This window comes from Poromitra crassiceps, assembly GCF_964638095.1.
Source record: "Poromitra crassiceps genome assembly, chromosome: 12".
NCBI classification, from domain to species: domain Eukaryota; kingdom Metazoa; phylum Chordata; class Actinopteri; order Beryciformes; family Melamphaidae; genus Poromitra; species Poromitra crassiceps.
In genome coordinates this window covers 44,034,223-44,057,768 of record NC_139632.1, presented here as the reverse complement: position 1 = coordinate 44,057,768, position 23,546 = coordinate 44,034,223, and the positions used below count along the sequence as shown (strand labels likewise).

The 23,546-nt window shown below is 43.8% G+C and overlaps 1 protein-coding gene across 5 annotated transcripts in view; it reads right to left on the bottom strand.

The window, feature by feature from the left end:
- LOC310786472 (DAZ-associated protein 1-like) overlaps positions 1-17,696 on the bottom strand; it is a 31,734-nt gene extending 14,038 nt beyond the window's left edge. Inside the window, exons 1-11 of one of the 5 annotated variants that reach the window (XM_083647693.1) lie at positions 17,579-17,696; positions 16,245-16,285; positions 14,505-14,671; positions 13,190-13,255; positions 11,794-11,901; positions 10,805-10,853; positions 6,997-7,079; positions 3,884-4,031; positions 2,575-2,607; positions 2,195-2,317; positions 383-535 (exon numbers count right to left, since the gene is read on the bottom strand). In XM_083647693.1, the coding sequence (XP_083503819.1) occupies positions 383-535; positions 2,195-2,317; positions 2,575-2,607; positions 3,884-4,031; positions 6,997-7,079; positions 10,805-10,853; positions 11,794-11,901; positions 13,190-13,255; positions 14,505-14,671; positions 16,245-16,285; positions 17,579-17,610 (1,003 nt within the window). In that variant the 5' untranslated portion in view covers positions 17,611-17,696. The remainder of the gene's footprint in view (positions 1-382; positions 536-2,194; positions 2,318-2,574; positions 2,608-3,883; positions 4,032-6,996; positions 7,080-10,804; positions 10,854-11,793; positions 11,902-13,189; positions 13,256-14,504; positions 14,672-16,244; positions 16,286-17,578) is intronic. The other 4 variants (XM_083647694.1, XM_083647696.1, XM_083647695.1 and 1 more) reach the window with 4 other exon arrangements.
- Positions 17,697-23,546: the final 5,850 nt, after the last annotated feature.

Here is a 23,546-nt window from a genome sequence, read left to right as displayed (position 1 = left end):
TGTTCAATTATGTAGAGTGTCTCTACCATTGAACAGGTGTGTGGTGGGTCTCTCTGCCTTAAAAGAGCTGCTGACACTAAAAGATTTTCATCAGTCTGCTTTCAGCGGAGAGTTTTAATGTCCCACGATGGACTGAATGCTGCTCCAGAGGATTTTCAACGCACGACGAGAGAAAAAAATACACTGAATACTTGTAATTCAAATTTAGACCGAATAACGGCACAAATTATTAGCTACCAGCATCAGCAACTTCAGTCTAAAAATACCAGTATCTGTTTTCAGAAAGCTATATTCACAGAGTGTAATGCCTTTCCCACATATCAGATGACCCATGCAGCTTTGTGTAGTGATGTCAAACCCAATCGGGCCGGGCGGTACTGACCAAACTGAGGTGTAGTGCTGTAGCCCTGCTGAGGGTAAGCCTGAGGTGCAGCGAAGCCACCCGCCGGGGTCGTGACCAGGAATGCGTTGAACGGAGACGGAGCCTGGGCGGGCGTTCCCCGGGCCGCCGTCAGCGGAGGTCCGTACCCGCCTGCTCCCACACAGAAAAGACAAATTCACCGTAAGGTAGGCAGTGCGTTTCATGGCCTTCAACAGTTTGTCTAAATTGCTTGCACCCTTTTCCTGTCCTCTGCTCCAGATTGTGCTGTACAACAAACCTATTGCGTACCAATTGTTTCATTTGATTTGATTAACACAAGCCATTATCGGGGTATACACTTTGATTAACACAAGCCATTATCGGGGTATACACTTTGATTAACACAAGCCATTATCGGGGTAAATACACTAGTTGGGTTTCCATCCAAAGGTATCGCACATTTCAATGGAATTTTGAGGAAGTCGGCAAAAGAAAATGCAAAATAATTCACGTCTCCATCCGCTGCTATTATGCGAATTATAGAGCCGTCAATCACCTCGTGTTTGAGGCTGTCTGCCTCTGCTGATCAGCTGCTAGATGGAGCAGATAGTAGTGAATACAATTTCATTCAATTCTAGAAGTGAGTCGCGTTAAAGTTAATATCCCGGTCTTCATCTGTTTACTACGACATTATTTACTGTGTGTATTTACCCTATTCTGTAGGCTACACGGCAGGTCATGTTTTGCAGTGATCAAGGCAAACTGCGTGGTTTTTGAATGGAGGAGAGACAACGGAATATCGCTTCATCTGTTTCCACCGCACGTATCGCATTTTCCTTTTATCGATACACCCGACTTTTCCACCTCCCTCAAGCGTGAAAACGTTTTTGCAATATTTGGAGATTTTTGCGAATTTTGCAGCGTTTCCACTCAAGTTTTTTTATTCGCAAATTGAAATTTCGCATAAAAACAGGTGGATGGAAACCCGACTACTGTCTCGCCTCGCGTTCTTTCTGCCCTTTGTTGGTATTTTGTGCTTTTAACCAAACTCTCATTTACTTTACGCCTTCATTTTGCTGTTCGCATTCTATCCCCCCCCAGTTTGTAACCACCCTATTTTATAAAGCAGTTCAAGTGGTTTTGTATTTTAAAGCACTATACAGAATAAATAACGTGGCTTCACTCAAAATACACTTTCTGCTCATAATACCGGTTTTAATACTGTATGTGGAGAAGCACTGAAGACAATAACTTCAATTATAGAGCTTCAATTCATAATAAGATATTGACCATTTGAAAGACTTACTATGGGACCTTCACAAAATGTTTGATAGCAAAACATAAAAATCAAATCATGGCACTTTAAGGAATACTGGGGAAACCTAAGTACATGGTTGACAAAAAGGTGCAGGTTTGGTTCTTTGGAAAATAATTCTTTGATCTGCCCCTCACAGGGCTTTCACATAGATAGCGGTAATGCACATATTTTGCGCGAGGTAGAGCGCAAACTCTTCTCCCGGTAGCCGACAAAGTTAGCATAGCTGGCTAGCTGCTAACAGACAAGACAGGGACGGAGCCTCGCAACACAACCTAGCTCCTGTAAATTCCGGAATGCCGATATCGGCCGCGCTGCAGCTGTTTAGGAGAGCGCTGCCGCGGTCCCTCGTTGTAAACAATGGTCGTGCTCTGCGCAATGCCGCGCGTTTGCGTTATCTATGTGAAAGCCCAATCACTCCTCTACTACTACTGAACTGTGGCTTTCATAATAAATTTCATAATTTCATAATAATAATAAAGTATGTTTAGAGCGAGCGGAGGGACGACACTTCCCTGATCGCTGCGGGTTGAGCTGGAGGAGGCGATACGAAGCCGAGCCTAACCAACAGCAGAGGGAGGCCGGAATCCGTTCAAGGCCGCCATCTGTCTCAAGCAGCAAATTATCTGCGGCCTCAGCCACTGCCAATCAGACAGTGATAACACGTGTTGTTAACTGCCATTACCCTATTGGTCACAGAGTGGGAGGTCATCTTCTATGACACAAAACTTTCAAGATAAGCACACCATCGCATGACAAAGATATACATTCATCTCCAAATTCAGTCACTTCCCAGTTATGCAAGTTACACAAGACAACTAATTCACTACAATGACAAGAGAGGTTGTTGTTGTTCTTTTTGGGGAGGGGTTGTTAACTGGTAAGAGCTGACACTTACCTATGGGCTGTCCAGTAGTCGACACCCAAACGCCTTAAAAGATCAAAGAAAAAGAAAAAGAAATCAAATGAAAAAAAGAAAAAAGAAAAGAAAAGGGAGGGGGGGGGGGCAGTTTAGAGTGAGGACAGTCATGCTGCCTGGGATACAAAATGTTATTAAAACAAGTTTGGATTCAAAAAGTACAGCGGAACCACTGGTGTTTCGACTGAACACTGACTACGATTACACTGACCGCAATAGTCCAACCATTCCTTATTCTAAATAAGACAATATTCTGTTTCCATGCGTTGCTTATACTGTTCCATTCAGAACCATGTTTCCATGCTGTGGAGCAAAGTCCCACTAAACAGACGGACGGGAATCATTGGAGACACGGACAGTTGAAGACTTTAGTGAAAACGTCATGATATCATTTCCATCTAAATCCATAAAGCATGCTGACAGTGACAGAGGTGTTTCTGCTCCGACTCTCTTTTTGCTCGGGGAGGCTAAAGTGACTTTCAAGCGGGCGGCTCGCCCCTCCAAGCCTCTGACAGAGAGTCCTGGTTGGATTCAGGTGTTTACAGTCTAAAATACTTCAATAATGAGACTGCAAACAGAATACTCTACATCAGGGATACTCAACTTGCTTTGCCCGGGGGCCACTTTCGTGAAATGATCGAAGGCCAGGGGCCAGCTAATAAACAAACAATATACATTTTTCTGTAGCGGATTGTAGGTTTTTGGGGTGTCAGCCGGAGTTTAGGCTGACAGTGTTGTGCACACCGGATAGTTAGTTAGGTTAAGTTAGTTAGGTTAAGTACACACATAAGTGCATGGGTAGCGAGCAGACGTCAGTATTTGACAATTTAGCCGCTAAATCATAGATTATTGAAAGATATCCCATATTCCAGACTGAAATGCTATAACAGAAGTAGAGTATTGGCCAGAATGACATGGACATTTGGACACTTATTCAGCGGGTATCTTGCATGTTGCGTTCAGGTGCACTGTAAAAAAAAAAAAAAAAAATTGCAATTCCATGCCCGCGGGCCGCATGTGACCCGCGGGCCGCAAGTTGAGTATCACTGCTCTACATCTTAATGTGATTCTGCTTACGCGAGACTACGACCTTATTCACGTGAAGGTCATCCGAAAATCACACAGCAATTTCTTAATTCAGACTATTGTCTTAATGGGATTTTCATATTGGAATGCTGCCGTCCGTGTAAACATAGTTCCTGACTTGTCATCAGGGTTCTGTGTTGCTCTCCCAGGCATAGCGAGCCTCTCTGCAGTCGGCTCCACTCTGGGACTGGATCCCACTCACCCTGCGGCCCGTAGGCCTGCTGCCAGCCGGGGGTGGGCTGCGCTGTCCAACCGTTGGCGGCGCTCAGGATGCCCCTGGGCGCCCACTGGCCGGGCCCGAGCTGGCCGGGCGCTTTGCTGTCACGAGGCTCAGCCTTCTTCACTTCCACCTGGACAAAAGGACAAGGAGGGCACATTTTGCAACACCAGTATTCTGCCGCAGAAAGTCCCTCGCCTACACACACACCTGTCCTACCAACTGACATTAGGCTCAACATTTTTTGGGGCAGCTTGAAAACGTTATGTCTATGGCGTCAAATGTAGGGCAGCTATGTAAAATTAATATTACTGTGTAGTCAGGAAAGCCGTTACAGCTATGTGTCTCAGGTACCTGATTAACCAAAGAGGCAGTGCTTCATAGCGTCCGAAATAATGTTTTGCATAGAAAATACATATAGATGATCAAATAATGAATGCGGAAATTGTGTGCAGATGCAGCTTTTGAAGGTTGTACCTGAGAAACATAGAATTGATTTGTTCTTCATGAATTGCCCTATATGTGATAAAGACATCTAATGGAAGGCCAAGACTTACCTTTCTCCAGCTAACGCTTAAAGAATCTAATTTTTTATTTTACTTAGAATTAAAATTTTAGGGGGGAAATGGATGTAGAGAGTTTTGTATCTCAGATCTAACATAATATACAGTAAACATGCAGATAATACAAATTAATAGTCTTTTTTTTTTAAGTCAATTTAAAATCGAACCTTCATACTGTGTCAAAGGTGAGAAAATCTTTTCCCATGAAGCTCAAATGACTGATATCATTTTACCCCAAAATATCTAATCGCTGCTGAAGGGCCGCCCGATTCTTTATGCAATCAAAACCGCAAGTATTGACAGAGTGAACTGAAAGTGTTTTCATTGCTACTGTTTTAACATGGAGACAGATAAAAAAGAGCGATTATCAAAAGCCAAGCAGACATTTTAAATAAATCCATTTTACACAGTAGGTCTACGTCCGTCGCTGTGGAGGTTTCATGCTTTTTGTTCTTATCATTTCAGCGAGTGTTTCTTTGCCCCAGTCGCAAAACTTTCCCTGCTTGTAACCAGGCAAAGCTAGCAGCAGTTAACCGGAGCAAAAGAAACAGGCTGAGACTAAGGGGGAGCCGACCAGAAATAGACCAGGGGGGTTGAGTTATTGGGGTCACCTTGCAGGGAGGAAAACGAATCACAAATTCCTCCCCGCTTTAAGGTGTCTCCACGTTCTCAGCCTCCCCTCTTCCTTCTCTGTCGACCTAATTACGCGCACATGTTTCCGGCGGTGGCCTCCGCCGCCGCCGGCAGCTACCTGGGCACTTCTCCCGTGGGCATCACGGGCTACGAGTGATGGATACCGTGACTCCTGTAACAGTCCCCAACAGCAGACCTGGGATTTGTTCCACAGTTTGATGTGCTCCAATTTCTAATTTTGTAACTCATATCTCCCAGCCTCCCTCAAGCCCCCCCGCGCCAGGTAATGTCAACTCAAGAACAATGGCTCAAGTGGAGCTTGGATTCCTGCTGGAAAAACCAGGGCAAAGACTGCTGCTGGAGACCAACGGTTCTGCTGGATCATTTATAAACTAAACGGGATTTGGCTCATCTGTTTAAAGTCATAATCTGTGACATTTTCATAGCAGTAAATGTCTTGTTTAGCGGCTAATATATCGCCGACAGATATAACAGTTTGTGAAAGCTTTTCCATTAAAGCTACTAGACGCTCTGTGTCTGACACAGTGTGTGATTGACAGGTGATCTCTCGGAAGTGCGACAACAAAGATGGAGACTATAATGTATAAAAAAAAAAAGTTTACCACTTTAATACGTTTGAGAAGAGTTCAACTAAAAGTTCACGTGGAAGGAGGACAGGAATAGGACACATGAGATTGATATGGCTGACGGGACGTAGCTACAGGGTTTGACTTATTTTCTTATAGTCATAAATCATCGCTGTCTGGATGGAGGACAGGAAAGAGACCGCGCAAGTCTCTGGTGTCTCTGAACGCTAGCTTAAGGCTGCTAATTGCTAAATGTCTCCACTGGGGGGAAATGAATGAATAAGAGCTTTAAACTGCCTTTTAAACCCCATGTGTCTGGGCCGATTCCTAACTAGAACACCAATTAGTATTTACATTTCATTTTTATGGTTCGTTTCATCCCAGCTGAGGTGCCAGATGGGTGGGGTTCACCACATACAGCAGGAAAATACAAGGACTGCCAGGGGGGTTAAGTTACAGTTATTCTAATTTAGTCTAAGTTAGTCTAATTTGCCCTGATGGGGTAAACCCCACCCATCTGGCAGATAAGTTAACAGTTTGCGAATAAAACAAACACTATAAATGACTTGCAAATGTTACCGTTTGACCCGCGGCTCATCCTGAGCAGAAAGACACCACCCCCCCACGTCTCTGAGAAGTTACCGACACAGTATGGAGATTCTTCAACTGAGGTCACTTAGCTCAGATTTTTCTTTAACTTTTGAAAAGAAAACATGTTGGCGTGTAACTCAAAAAATAAGTGACCTGCCAACAAAATATCAGAAAACGGAAAAAGAAACAGAACTGATAGAGGACCAATCCTTTAGGTGATTTCTTTTCAGTAAAAGTCTGTATCTCTTTTCTCCAATTATAAACTCCATTACTGGCAAGTCATTTGAATATCTAAAGCCAGAGAATAGCCTAACTTTAACAATTTAGAAACTTTAGACAACCTAAAGGAGAGGTCAGTTTAAACAAAGCCTTGGGCGACAATAGAAACTGTAACGTTACATAGCGTTTCTGCAGGATGAGTCTGCCTATGAAGACTATGAAAGCCAAAGCAGTAAGTGTGGTAGTACAGTAAGTGTTGAGAACAACAAAAAAGTGAAGTCAGTGGCCTGGTTTAGGTTACTTTAAAGGATGTTAAATGTTGGCAATTGGAAGTTATGAGAATGGTGCTGTGTGACGCAGCAGTGACCCGAGGCACTGACTGACTGATGGAAAAAACAACTGCAAGTACGATAAAACTACGATAACAGCGTCAAGGCGTAATTCTCGCTCCGTCGCCCAAGCCTCTGTTTGATCTTGAGGGTAAAATAAAACTACAACTACACACTTTTTTGCCCATGATGTCGTGAAAATGCATGTTGACAGCCTGGTCCACTGATTGTTCGGCCTCGAAAGTAATAAATCCAAAACCTAGCCAACGACCAAGAGTGAATCAAGGTAGCAGGGGGTTGTGACAACACAAGATGAAGAACAGTATTGGGCTTCAGCAGAGTGGGGATCCGTCAAGAGCGAGCCAGAGGCTCCTGGGGTTCGGATGATGTCGCAGGCTTGCAGAACACACAGGTCAGACACTAGGGCCTGGGGGAGCGAGGGAAACCGCACCAACACCATGTTTGGAACACATAAGGGGCTTTTTACTGCTTATATTATATTTGGTATGACAATCACGGGACTGCTTAACCTTAATGAAATATAAAGAACAGGTGCAGCGTTTGCTGTAAAGAGGTGAAGTCATTAAGTCTATATTCCAGCCCTCCAACAAGGCTAAACATGTACTGACTTTTTTTTTTTAATAAGCAGCTGATACATACCAATTGTACCAATACTACTTTGTGTTACTTCATGCTGTTTCATCCAAACCCCACCTTGATCTGTCCCTTGGTATATTGCTGTGGAGCACACACTGGCAGCAGCCGTTGTTAATGCAGAACAAAAATATGGAGAAACAGAAACTATGCCTAAAGCTTTCTCCAAGCTTTCCCAAATTCGGTATTTTACTTTTTGAGTCAGCCAGGATAAGCCTAAAATGGAAAATTACAATATTGCTCACAACAGTAACACAAAGATATAGGCCATAGCTGCTTCTTCCCAAAGTGCACGGTGTTACTGATGTTGCTGAAGACTTTTCATGGGGCGTATACAAAGTTCTCATCGAGAAGACCGCTTTGAATCAACAGTGCAAAAGTCCAAAAGTCCAAAGGAATCTCTAGCCTAGCAGGCCCGCCACTTAAACACGGGGATCCGGAAGGGCGACCTCATCTGACCGTTAGAGGAAACGGATCTTTCAGAACGCCGACATTCTGCAGCGCACTGCAGTGATCCACTTTCAATTTCCTGTCCTTTTCTCTGTTGGCAGAACTGGGTTGTGAGCACATCTCTACTCGGGGACCTAACCTGATTCCAATTCCACGTCCTACGAGACCGGCGAGATTTTGAGAGCTCTACTATCACGCCACGCGTTCCCCGAGCCTCATGATCTATCGCTATTAATAACATCTATCAATGACCCGTCCCTAATCTCATTTTCAAACCAAGCTGGCACCTTTGAACAGTTTGACACGTCTTGCTTACAGTGACGCACGCCTTGGCTACACTCCAGCAGAACGTTTCCAGAGTTTTCTCATTCAAATCAGATACCATGCGCCATATTTGACACCTATTCTTCCAAAGTGACCACTGACATCTCACTACTATAATAAGGCCACCGGTTCCGTTGCTGCGCGAGCACACGAAGCATGCGAGGCACGCTAGAAAAAATGAGCGTGCGATATTTCTAGTTCAAATAAAAGTCACTGACTGCGGTCTATCACTGAGGCCAATAGATGTTAAGTTACAAAATGGTTACAAGACAGAGTCCGCACATTAGAGATTGCTCCAAACATCGTTTTCCCGCAATCTCTCTGTCCTTCTGTCCTGCATCTCGCTTTAGTTTGGACATGTGTGCGCTTCCTTGTACAGCATATTAAGTTACAAAACTGTCACATTTCAGGAGGATGTGATCATCTGTGTTTTGAAAATATTAAGGAATCGACAACAGGTGCCAAACACTTCATCTGATGCTAAACTATCACTCGCAAAACCTTTCTGAAACGCTTTCCATACGATGCAACTTTGTATACACCCCATTTTAACCAAGTGAGAAAATTTGGGGGGCTTTTACGTCTGGCCTGTACCTCTGTGGTACCAGTCAATGCACAATAACCTAAAGGAGAAAAGACAAATCTTAAGAGACACCGTTAATCACATTCAAACCATTCACAAGGAGAAGGGGGACAGAAGAAAGAAAAATAGAAAGGGCTTACTTACAAAAATACTTAACTTTCTACATATGGGGAAAACACATACTATGCCATTTAAGATACATGTATCAATTATGTCTAAATCAAAAACAAAGAAAACTTATTCCAATATAGAACATCTAATGATTTTAGTCAAAGAAAACTGTTCATACTATTAAAGATTATGTAATGGGTGTTACTGGTGCAATACATCAAGTTAAATTCCAATGACAAACTATTCTGGGTTTCATCCCAACAGAGAGAGTGGATGGGGTTTTGAATAAGAGGAGGAATACATGCTGTGGGTCAATGGCCCACTGCATCACCGCTATGTAGGACAAATGCAGATGTAACAGCTGTGACTGTAACAGCTGTGACCGTAACAGCTGTGACTGTAACAGCTGTAACTGGTAAGTCGGCGGGTCGAGTTTGACAGTGACACCAACAGAGTCCGGGGGTCTGATTCCCACTGAGGTGGGGGCGGCCCGAGCTAAAAACGACAGGCACACATGGCATATTTTTGATTTATGACTAAACTGGAGTCTGGACAAGCCGATCATGAGCCATCACATCACAGCCTGTCATTCCACTGACGGGAAGGAGGTGGGAGAGACTTGTGAAGGAGCAAAGGACAGAATGATGCCGTCATTCTGCTGGAGACAGTACTGGTCTCCTTCAGCATTGAGGAGACAGTATTGGTCTCCTTCAGCATTGAGGAGACAGTATTGGAGACAGTACTGGTCTCCTTCAGCATTGGGGCAGAAATCTGAATCTGTGGTGGAAGAATTGATGACACATCAATCTGCGATGTTCAATACATTCCAAGAGTCATTTTATGATCATGTTGAAATTTACTTTTTTTTCCCCTCTCCTGCTTCTATTTCAGTCAGAATGCCTTTGGACAAACCCTACAGAACATGCCTGAGCTTTTTGGATTGAGAGTAAAAGAGTAAAAAAATATTTCCCAGTAGAGTAAAAGTGACCTTAATCAAAATGTGGTTGCATTGCATTCTGGTCTATGAAGGCTACTGGTGGTGGAAAATCTGTATCTCTGCCTCTTATACAATGGATTTCTCTTCTTCTTACATTTGATGTACATGTATAGCTTAAATTTTGCACGCTATCAATATATCTGCACCGAAAATACCTCGATATCCCGATCAGGAACAGACAGATCTGCCTCAGACCTTTTATATTAGACATTTATGAGAGCCTCCGTGCTTCATTAGCCAGGCTAATGCATGTTTATTTAGTAAATGTGATTAGATCAACGACAATACTGGGCCAGACAGAATAATACATTTAGCTGAGCATGAAGGACAATGCAACAATCCAGGTCCCTCCCAATGACTTTGCCATTCGCACATAAATTAAGCGTTCTGTCTTTATGCCTGTGTGTGTATATATATATATATATATATATATATATATATATAGCTATATTGAGCTGTGCATTCCTTATGTTTTCCATTATTGTGGCGACTTGCTGTGAGTTTTGTTTTTAATTAATGTTTTCATTGGCTAATCACAATAGCTATAACAGCAACATTTTCTATTACAGACCTGAGCACAAGAAAAGAAAAGGGATTTTTTTTTTTTTTAACTTGCATAATATTTTCGTGTACATGCAAACCATCAGGATAAATTGTTGGTATGAGTTTTTAATCCATGTGGCTTTATTGTGTATCTTCATCATAAGCCGTGCAAACCAAATGTCCCCTATAGGATAAAGTTGGGAATTGATTTGAATATTTGGAGCTGAATGGGCTTTTCTCTTTGGGCCGGAGTAGTTTGTCATGAGATTTAAGATGGTAAAGGTATGGAGAGGGGGGGAGAAAAAACGGGATCAGCTTTTACCTCGGGGCCTCTGCTTCTCCGCATCATAGATCATTACCACCTCTGTGACCTTGAATGGGACAAAGGAAAACAGTGGCTCCATTTAGAGAACCGGCCACAAACAGGACCCGCTCTTATTCCAATTCATTATTCTGCCTCAATCTGGACACACATAATTAATTGTCTCTCCCGCCCCGCTAAATGTCACATCCTTTTATTGTAGCATTTGACCCTGCTCAATGTCACAGCCATTCAAGCCGTCTTAAAGGGGTAGTTCGCCCAAAAAATTCAAATGTGGTCATTATCCAATCATCCTCATGCCAGCACAAAATCGGATGAGCTTCCCCCCCCCCTTCATACGACTTACCAGCCGTTCTCCAGGCTCACTGCCAGAGCTTTCCTCCAGACTATTGCAGTAAATGGAGTCCAGTCCTTTAGACTTCAAACGGGAAAGAAATGTCCATAAATGTATCCATACAGCTGCAGCATAATCCAAGTCTTCTGACAGAACAAACATTTGATCAATTATTTAATCCAAATAATCCACCATTGTAATCAGCTTCTACGTTCCCGTTCTGTGTGTGCAACTTCCATAGCTGCACGAGCTGCACGAGATTTGGGAACGTGGAAGGTGAACACAATGGAAGAAGACTCGATTTGCACGAGGTCAATAATGGATCAAAAAAGGTGTGCTGTTTTTTGTTTTGATCGCATGGCGTCAGAAGACTTGGATTACGCTGCAGCTGTATGTAAACATTTACAAACATTTTATGGAAACGTTTTGGCCTTTTTGAAGCCTAAAGGACTGGACTCCATTTAAGACCTTAAATTACATAGTTGGAAGATTTTTCTGGATTTTATGCTTCTCCGACATTGAGCCTGGAGAACTGCTGGTATGTTGTATGAAAGGAAGGAAAAAAAAAATACTAGTCTAATTTTAATTTCTGGGTGAAACTATCCCTTCAATGTCGATATGAACTGACTTGCATTATGCGCTTGGCAATACTCACCACTCCAAATCTATTGAAATAGTCCCTGAGTTCAGGCTCGCCGCAGTTATGGGGGATTCCGCCTACAAATATCTTCTTTGATTTATTGCTATCGGCTTTGCTGCCCTTCTGAAAGAAAACAGGGAGTGTTTGGATTTCAATGTCTGTTAAAGGATCACTTTGGGAAGGAGCCAGTTAGCCATCATCTATGCAGACAGTGCAGTTAGAAATGAGGTTCTGCTCTCGCCCTGGGGTATAATTCTCAACATGTCATGTCAATGCAAACACTAGTCTCCACAGATCAGAGCGCACGGCTCCTCCGCTCATTCTGAATTACCATCGCTGTGTGTATTCCACTCACACTGTTACAGGCTAGAGATCTGCTGACTACAACGTTCATGTTTTTAACAACTACATCATCTATTTCATTCATAAAAGTTACAGAAGAATCAATGTGACTTCAAGCAAGTGAAAGGAGTCCCAGTAGCAGCCAGGCAAGGGGGCCTCATTTATAAGAGCTTCTGACAAAACACTTTGTGCTTACAGCCAAATATGTGATTTATGCACAAGTTTTATTGAGAGTAAAGGTGCAATAAGTAAGAAATTGACTGACCCAAAGCGCAAATGACCATAATATATCTGTCCGGGGGTTTATGCTCAATACCAATGACTCAATGATGATGACTTGGCAGAGTGCGGAGATTTCTCGCTTTTAAAACACACAGCCATTGGACTTTCAGAACACTCCCAACCTTACTAGCTCACTCGCCTGCCCAACCTACTGGCATTTTACACTGCTCAGTGATGGAGGACGGAGCTACAAGCGAGCGAACGGTGTCGGAACACATTTCAGCTTGTTCTCAAGCCCAAAAAAAAAGCAAATGCCAAAGCCGTTTTACTATTCCTTTAGCATTAGCATGATGATATGCGCTCCAATTAGCTAGCTTACGCGCCTCTCTATTGCAAACGGCTGTGCCAAAGACCTGTCCGCGTTGTTGCTGCGATTCCTTGATCACGAATAAAGATCGATGAAAGTATGCTTACTTAATGCCTCTTTAAAATCAGTAGTTTGTTTTCTCATACATGTCAGAAATGTCTAAAAAAAAATCTCAAAGCAATTTTCTATCATTCTCCAAAGTATGAAGGTTACACAGTTTTTCGTCGAAATAAAAGCTAACCTCTTTGAAAGTACCACAAAATGAAATGTAGGTGAAAGTCAGAGCGTTGTTATAAATGAGGCTCCGGCTCGCCTTGTGGCCTATGAAGAGAAAGTAGAGGAGGAGGGGGGAGGAGGGGGGAGGAGGAGGAGGGGGAGGAGGAGGAGGGGGAGCAGAAGCACAGACTGACAGCCTGAACCTTATTCCAGCAGAAGCAGCCAGCCTGGCCTCCCCAGTAGACTGAACAGACGGCTCCTTACCCAGCCCTCCTTGGTTCGAGACTTTTCGGGTTGCATTCCTCTGGGAGTACATGGCTTGGGGTCGATCTGAGAGAGAGGGAGAGAGAGAGAGAATATTCGACCTTAACCCTAAATAAAAAAGCACCTTCAAGGTGTTCTTCTTCAGTGAATCTAGTCGAACAGCCTGCCTCGCGCGACACGGCAACCTACATACTGGACATATATTAATTTGACTGCATGGCAAGTACAATCTTATGCCCTTCACTGCCTCCGTCAACAGGGGAGAGGAGGCAATATCTCATCCGTGGTGCGCAGACAGTAAAGCAGAATTCATGCAGAGGGACACAGACAGATTAACGACTGCTCCTGTCGCTTTTAGGGACGGGACGGGACGATGTATCGAAATTCAATATATCGCAATAGAAAAATCTGTCAATGCGTATCATGGAGCAGAAAAGTTTTATGATAATAAAGTGATATTAGGTGAATTTTATTCTGCTGTAATCACAAATGAGACGCTTGGCCATCACAATTCCACAAGCTCTCCATCCAAATGATATTATTTGTGCTTTGTAATGACATTTTTAATTTGTCGTTTACATTCTAGCAAGCCATCGCCAGGAAAGATTTGTGCTTCAGAAATCAACATAATTCTGCACAGTCAGACTTTGTTGTCGTTGACCTTTTATTTATTAAATCGTGTCATGATTGATGATGATATCAAGTTGTGAACCCCATCTCTCATATTGAATCGTATTGTGAGAGAAGTATGAAATGTCACAGTACGTTACGGTATTTATCTCCCAAAATATCTCGGTATACTGTATTTCAAGGTATTAATCCCCCCCCACCCCTTTAATTAAACGTATTATATCATATAACGTGCCTATCGAAGAAGAAAGAAGTACTTTTGCCTTGAAGAAAAATATTGCTTTAATGAACTGAACCTGAAACTAAAATGAGAACGTTTACACAACATATCATGGGGCACAGTATTACAGGGAAAGCTTATCGTCGTGGTTTCTTGATATTGCGGTTTATCGTTACATCCCTCCCTACCGTCTCTGAAATCATCTGTCAGCCATCTTATAAAAAGACAAACCTTTGCCAATCGTGTTAATTGGACTGTGAACAGGTAAGTCCTGTTGGGCAAACAAATGTCAGTCACTTGCCAATGTCTACGGCTGTAATGTTTGGCTGCAGGGAGGCGCACAAGCCCAGGTAACAGCAGACTGCAGCCAGAGGCAGACAGACAGACAGCACATGGAGCAGACAGAAAACTTTCTTTCAAAGACTTACTAACTGACTAACTGCTTCTGTCATTTCAAATACTCACATTTCTACCATCGAGGTTATGCGGCTTGGTCTCCAGCACTGTCCGTACACAGTTGGGGTCTTTGAATTTGACAAAGCCAAAGCCCCGCGACTGATTTGTTGTTTTGTCCTTCATGATGACACAATCCACTACTTCGCCATACTGTGAGAAGTAGTTTCTCAGTGTTTCTGAGAAAAGAAAAGAGCAAATGACATAACATTTCCCTCTGGGTTTAGTCAGCAGCAAGCATACAAACCACTGCAGCTGTTGAAAAGATGACATTTAAATGATATAGTAGTGTAATTGATTATAAAGTATAATTTGGCCCAGTTTCTCTCATAAACACAAAAAAGTGCAGCAGCCATGATGTTCAGAGCCGGTGTTTTCATTTTGATCAATTCAACGATTAAATGTTACATTATTAAGAATGTGTCTTCAGCACTTCACCCTGCGCTACAACTGCAACCAAAACAGGGACAGATGTGGGAAGAAACACACACACACACACACACACACACACACACACACACACACACACACACACACACACACAGACACACAGACACACACAGACACACACAGACACACACACACACACACACCTACAGAGGAAACACACACGACCTTCATTTTGTCTCACAGTGGAATATTAGGTGATGTGCGCTTTTGGAGGTGTGGCAAAATCACACAAAACAGCCCCATAAATGTCAGACACTCCTTAAGAACAAACAAAGCAAACACTGACCCAATGTGATCACACACACGGCACCAAATATACTACACCCAATTACACTAATGCCCGCACACGCCCTCGGAGGCAAGGCATGCAAGTTTCAACAAATGAGGAGTCATTTCTCATAATTGCTTTCCTGGTCGCTGGGAAGCCCTGGGGCATCGGCGGGGAAACGAGCTGAGAGAAACGCAGCGCTGTGGCTACTGATCGGAACGTTAACACAACGCGGTCAGGGACGAGCCTGGTGCAAAAGACACACACTGGCCAGCCGAGCATGAGCTGGTGAAGGGCTGCGGACGCCTGGGGCTGCGGACAAAACCATGCTGCTCGCATACATGGAACTGCTATGTACTCACACAGCTAGCATTCTGAAAACAACAGGACAACCATTCCCTACTGGTGGGCCGCGAAAGCATTGCAAGTGGATCGCCAAATCATTTTGCAAAACAGCGAAACATTACGATCTGTGTTTAAAAAAAATCTAATTATTATCATTATGTATTTATTATTATGTATATGTAATGCATTTCTCCAATGAAAGTTATTTAATTTTTAATCAATTATTCATTAATTAGCCTATTGCAATGCAGACAGCCCCTCACTTTTAGCTTCTGATTTCTGTGTGGTGCTGATGGACAGCTCCTTTTATCGTTAAAATAAATAAATAAAATGTTCTGAGAACACAAAGCGAGTAGTTTTCTGTGTGAGTATGTTGTCTGGGAGCTGTTCCTTGGTGCTGTAACGGAGCAGCTGCTCACTGTGGGCTTCCCACATTGTTCCCACATCATTCATGTCATTTCCACCTGGTTGTGACCTGAGAATCAATGAACACTGTAGCCAAGTCTGGACTGACAAACTCAGCAGACAAGTTTCCTGAACAGCTCCCAGACAGAAAACTCCAATCTCACACTGTCTCAATGGCAATGCAGCTACAAAGACAAATTGTTCCTGTTCATTTACTGTACTTATATGTGACGGACGCCTGTTTAAACACATTCCTTGCTTCACAGGTTAAATAGTGAACTTACCTTGTGTAGTACTCCAGTCCAAGCCACCCACAAAAAGTTTCCTAAAAATGTGTAAACAAATGACCAGTCATTGACCACTACTTTCAGAGTCCATCTTAAAAACTACTAGCACCATCATGGTACTGTTATATGCCAATAATAAGCTTTTCATTATGCTAACATGTCAGGTTGATTGACTGTAACAGAATGCAAAAATCCAATGTCTCGGGAAGATTCAAATCAGTTTCCGAGGATAACAACAGCTGAGTAACCAGCCAACTACACAGATATTACACAACTCACAACGTTGCCACCAAGGCAGATGCTGCACGACAAGAAATAAACAAATCTCGTGTGCTGTCATGTGGCTAACATAAGCCCTGATTGGCCCCTGGGTGTCATTTTCCTCTCCAAAGCCTGGCCGGCTTGGTCCCGACAATAAAGGTCTTGTTTTGAATCCTGCTGCCACGTACCCCGGCAAAGAGCGATAGCATTTAGCAGCAAGCTAACGTCAATAGCGGGCAAACAGTGGAGGAGAAGCTGCAGCACTCTCTGTTCCTCCTCGGTCTCCAGCCTGCACTGTGGTGGACAGACACTGTGGTGGTGGAGGCTGGAGACCGAGGAGGGAACAGAGTGCGGCAGTTTCTCACAATGACATTTTTCAAAACAGAAAAAGAAAAATCAAGAAAACTGGTTTGACCTCCTCACGTTACTGAACACAAGTATTTTCAAGCCACTGCGAAGCAAACTGGCACCCCGATAACTTAGGTTTCGGCGCTGGCAGAATTAGAAGTTTAACGTCGGTTTTCACGGCAGCTTGCAGCCAAATAGCTAGCAAGTTGACGTAGATCTTTACCAAGAGCAAAGTCCACATCAGTGTTAAATGTAGTGCATTAGCGCTAGCGGCGTGTTGATGCTCCATCCTCCCACTAACGCCCGCTAAATGTCCTCGCACACTGGCCAATTCAAGAAGCCACTTTCGCATCGCTGGGCTAACGGTAGCTAAGCTAGCTGAGTGGCTCCAGCTCATTGAAAACAGTACTGCGAAAAGTAACTAGACTAACACAAATTCCTTTAACACGCGAAGTGGCAGCACACCAGACTACTATGACCAATTAGACCACAAGCAAAACTAGTAACAACAACGCTATCTTAATCACTGGTGACACTTTTTGTCGTCTTTCCCCAGGCTAGCCATCTCGCTAACTTACTACGGACAGACGGAGCTAGCTTAGCTTAACCAGCTAACGTTAGCTGTCAAACGCCAGCTGAGAAGACAGCTGACAACTACAAGTTACGATCCAATTGATAGTTGACCGCGTTCACAGTGACATTCTTTGTTCAGATGATCTTACCCGATTTCATCTCCGGCTAAGTTGTTGTTCATTTCTGAGGCTAAAGCGGGGGGCTGGCTGGCTGTCAGAGCTCTGGATGACCGGTGTATTTGCTTCAGTACTGCCCCTCTCCCTCTCTCTCTCCAGACTGAGAGCGGAGGAAGGTCACTCCGCTTTTTGGTTCAAACTGCTCTGTGATGGTGCTCTGCGCAATGACGACGCGCACCACGAGCCCTGCAGGGGGCCAAGCGCGCCCTTTAAAGGGACATTACACCCAATCTGTCCTAACTACACATACACTTTTTTCAGATGCGTCAATTCACTGAACTCGCAGGTTTATTTATTTATTTATTTATTTATTTATTTATTTATTTACCATGACGTCCCATTGAGAACAAGGATGGGACAATGAATAGTGATATTAGCTAACGCTCCCTTTTATTCTGCTTTAATCACAAATGAGACCCTTGACCATCACAATTCCACAAGCTCTCCAAGAAAATCATATTATTTCCACTTTGCAATGACATTTTTAAATTGTCGTTTATATTCAAGCATGCCATCGCTAGAAAGTTTTGTGGTTCGGAAATAAACATAATTCTGCACAATCAGACTTTATTGTCATTGACCTTTTATTTATTAAATCATAATTGGTGATGATCATGATTGATGATATCAAATTGTGAACCCCATATTTCATATTGAATCATATTATGAGATAAGTAGCCTACAGGTATGTTGTCCCATCCGTAGGCTACTGTCTCTTAAATCATCAATAGCCATCTTATAAAAAATAAAACCTTTGCCAATAATGCTAATTTGACTCTGAACAGGTGAGTCTTGTTGGACAACTAAATGTCAGTATCTTGTCCACGGCTGTGTTGGCTGCAGGCAGACACAACATCAGACCCTGTCCATCACACTGCTAACTCAATAACTTCTTACAACTGGTGATTATGAATGACTTTCTCAATTACCAGGCAGACCTGGCCAAGAGAGGCAGCATAACCCATTAAAAGACAAACCCCACACAAGTGACAATGAAATGTAAAACATGAAATAGAAATAAAACCTCCCAAGTGACACATAATCTAGTGCAGTGGTTCTCAAAGTGCGATCCGGGGACCCCCAGGGGTCCTTGGGTTCCAGGGGTCCCCAGCAAAAAGGGGAATAATTTATTTTCACTATACATGTAATTCCATCCATAAGTAAGACTATGACAGAATGTATGACTATTTTGGTAATGCGTTTCAAACACTTTCTGCAATAAAACATCTAAAAGCAAAGATGGTGGACCCTATGACAAAATTGTATCAAATGGGGGTCCGTGGTCTAATTTGTGTCCGTTTAGGTAAACGTAAAGTCCCACTGATTGTCACACACCTGAGTGTGTGAAATTTGTTCTCCGCATTTAACCCATCCCCTGGGGGAGCAGTGAGCAGCAGCAGTGCCACGCTCTGGAATCATATGGTGATCTAACCCCCCAAATCCAACCCTTTGATGCTGAGTGCCAAGCAGGGAGGCAAATGGGTCCCATTTTTATAGTCTTTGGTATGACTCGGCCGGGGATCAAACTCACAACCTCCCAGTCTCAGGGCGGACACTCAAACCACAAGGCCACTGAGCTGGTGAAGGGGTCGTTGGCGTGAGCAAGTAGTGTGACAAGAACAAAAACAAATGACAGCCTAAAACAAGAGGAGCTTTCAGTGCCCATTTAATGTCGGAGCCAATAACATGAGTGGCTGAAGTCTGACAGAGTTCTGCAGCTCATTCCAGGACCATGGACCAACATCAAACACATTCTTCTTGCCACTGTCTGTACCAACACTGTCTGTACCATCACTGTCTGTACCATCACTGTCTGTACCATCACTGTCTGTACCATCACTGTCTGTACCAACACTGTCTGTACCATCACTGTCTGTACCATCACTGTCTGTACCAACACTGTCTGTACCATCACTGTCTGTACCAACACTGTCTGTACCATCACTGTCTGTACCAACACTGTCTGTACCAACACTGTCTGTACCATCACTGTCTGTACTATCACTGTCTGTACCAACACTGTCTGTACCATCACTGTCTGTACCATCACTGTCTGTACCATCACTGTCTGTACTATCACTGTCTGTACTATCACTGTCTGTACCAACATTGTCTGTACCATCACTGTCTGTACCATCACTGTCTGTACTATCACTGTCTGTACCAACACTGTCTGTACCAACACTGTCTGTACTATCACTGTCTGTACCAACACTGTCTGTACCATCACTGTCTGTACCATCACTGTCTGTACCAACACTGTCTGTACCAACACTGTCTGTACCAACACTGTCTGTACCAACACTGTCTGTACCATCACTGTCTGTACTATCACTGTCTGTACCAACACTGTCTGTACCATCACTGTCTGTACCATCACTGTCTGTACCAACACTGTCTGTACCAACACTGTCTGTACCATCAGTCTGTACCATCACTGTCTGTACCAACACTGTCTGTACCATCACTGTCTGTACCATCAGTCTGTACCAACACTGTCTGTACCATCACTGTCTGTACCAACACTGTCTGTACCAACACTGTCTGTACCAACACAGTCTGTATCATCACTGTCTGTACCAACACTGTCTGTACCATCACTGTCTGTACCATCACTGTCTGTACCATCAGTCTGTACCATCACTGTCTGTACCATCACTGTCTGTACCATCACTGTCTGTACCAACACTGTCTGTACCATCACTGTCTGTACCAACACTGTCTGTACCATCACTGTCTGTACCAACACTGTCTGTACCAACACTGTCTGTACCATCACTGTCTGTACTATCACTGTCTGTACCAACACTGTCTGTACCATCACTGTCTGTACCATCACTGTCTGTACCAACACTGTCTGTACCAACACTGTCTGTACCATCAGTCTGTACCATCACTGTCTGTACCAACACTGTCTGTACCATCACTGTCTGTACCATCAGTCTGTACCATCACTGTCTGTACCAACACTGTCTGTACCATCACTGTCTGTACCAACACTGTCTGTACCAACACTGTCTGTACCAACACTGTCTGTACCAACACAGTCTGTATCATCACTGTCTGTACCAACACTGTCTGTACCATCACTGTCTGTACCATCACTGTCTGTACCATCAGTCTGTACCATCACTGTCTGTACCATCACTGTCTGTACCATCACTGTCTGTACCAACACTGTCTGTACCAACACTGTCTGTACCAACACTGTCTGTACCAACACTGTCTGTACCATCACTGTCTGTACCAACACTTTGTATCTTGCAATAGACCCATGATTGGAGGATGTTAGATTGTTCCTTGTATGTCAGTGAAAAATTTACACATGCAATTGGCTAAGGATTGGCATTTAGCAAGTTATGGTAACGTAGGGGGGCATTGTAGCGCAGTGATAGCGTTGTCGCCACACAGCAAGAAGGTCCTGGGTTTGATTCCTGCCTGGGATGCTGTGAGCGCTGAGGGTGTGTCCCCATTCCCATGCCCTCCCTGCCCCCAGCCCAGGGGGGCAGTGAGGAGTTTGCATGTTCTCCCTGTGCTTCACTGGGGTTTCCTCCAGATAAGAACTGCCCACCAAAAACATGCAAAGAAAAGTTATGGTAATGTATATGACAGAGAGATAATACCTACAGATGTGCAGCTGCAGATTTGCAGATGGAGGAAACTGATGTACAGAAAATAGTGACAATGAGCACTGTAACACTTTACAATTATAATAACAAACATAAACCTTTTAACCCTATGGCCCCTTTCACTCGCCCACCCCCCTCCAACACCACCCATATCCCCCTAGCCACTATTCCCACCCACCCCTCGAATCCTGACTCTCTAGCACCTTCCTATCCCTATGGCTCCTCTTCAAATCCTGTCTTTCTACGACCTTCCTATCCCGAGCTACGACCATTTTCCCACTAAACTCACTAAACATCCATGAGTGACTGACTGACTGACTGACTGACTGACTGACTGACTGACTGACTGACTGTCCTGACTTTTCCATCCCATGACCCTGGCGGGGCCGCTGGTCCAGCGCTGCGGCAAAAACGTCACAGTTATGACACTTGGTATCACTTAGACTGAAGTGCGGTGACGCATATGGCAATGGTAAAAGATGTAAGACAAATACATACATACAAATACATAAATCATACATTCTACACATATTCTGCAGTTGAAAGTGTTGGTTGTGTACGTTTATACAGCCCCCACTTGCTCTTTTCTTATTTGTTATTCTTTGCTGTTGCTGTTACGATTCATTGCTGGAATGACCCAAATTCCCCATGGGGATCATTAAAATGACATTGTAATTTATCTTAAAGGTTCGGTGCAGTGAGACTTGCATTTCTGTATTTCATGGTATAATGGAACAAAGGACCTGTTAATGTAAAGTTACCCAGATGATTATAACTGATTATAACTGTCACAGTCTGTCAGCACTGTAGAAATTTGACTAACGCTCTTTGAGAAAACTCAACAGAATCAAACTCATATAGAAGTTCAATCTGCTTCCTGGTGCAAATGATGTCACCTACACCCAGGTGGTATTAATGAATGCTCTATTGGCCTGATATCAGACAGAACTGTCAACTCGTTACACTCTTCAGTCTGACATTGCTTCCACTCCACACCAATTTCCGTGGGGGAGGAGTGTTTGATTTTCCTTAACCAATCACTAGAGACCAACGTATCCACGTTAGTCCCCGCCTGTGACGATGATTGGCTAATCATTAGTCCCCCAGCCCTCTTGGATCGATCATTTTTCAACCAAGAAACTGCTGTTTCATGTCACGATGTCCAGAACAGAATCAGTCTACTCGGTGGAGTGGGCTGATTCAAAGGTCTGGATCCAGGAAGGTATCTCATAGTCTGTCAGACAATAGCCAGCCAGCTACTTGCCAAACTAGCCCAAATATCTCCTCAATTTTTCCATTGTTGCTGGGTGCAGATTAAGTTCCAAGTCAGGATATTTGTTCCAAAAATAGAAATACTGTCTGCAGTGGAAGGTTCGGCTTTCATTCGATTTGTAGCATCTAACATCAAATGCAGATGCAGGACAACTACAAGGCAGGTGACCCTGGCAGTGAGGAGAGAGCTGACCCCACAAAGCAAAGGTCGGTCTTCCTTCCGACCCTTTACCCGTGGTCACAACCTTTGGATAGATCGTGAATAAAAGCGGCCAGAATAAGGTTTCTCTGCAGGGTGTCTGGCCTCACTCTTCATGTTAGGCTGACGAGTTCAGCGATACAGGAAAAACTCAGTCAATGCTTTGCACAGCTCAAAAAATATTTTTTTCTCATAAGTGACACAATGTATGCTTTTACTCTGAAGGCAGAACGACCCAACTTCCTGTTTTAGGTGGCACTGCTATGCCTAACTTCGTGGCTGTTGCTTGCACCAGTCACATGACACGGGTACAGACCTACAGACCAGACCAGGTCAGTCTGGAAATATAACGTTGATGCTACGTTAAGCTACTCAGTGGCCCCACGTGTTGTTTTGTTGTTATGTGTCCTAAGGCAACATTTCACCGTCCGGTGATAATGTGTTTGTGAAACGTGTGCGCGCTTGTGTGTGTGTGTGTGTGTGTGTGTGTGTGTGTGTGTGTGTACGTGTGTTGTGGCTCTCGTTATCTTGTGCAGCGCGCAACACGCTGATCGCATTCCTGTGCTTTTTCAGAGGTGTTGAAATAAGTTTGTGTGACTCTGTCTTTAGTAGCCACTAGCCACAGCCTTCAGACATACTTTACAGCAGCGACAAGGGATGAGGAAGCTCAATTGTGCTTGCCATGATTATGCCTGTCTGTGTCTGGCTGCGCTGGGCGTTCTCATACACTAACATTAAACGTTAAATGAAACGAAGGGGGGGGGGGGGGGTCCGCGGACTATTGATGTTCCGAACCGCGTTCCGAACCGTGGGGGCTGATCCGTACGGGTCACGGATTATC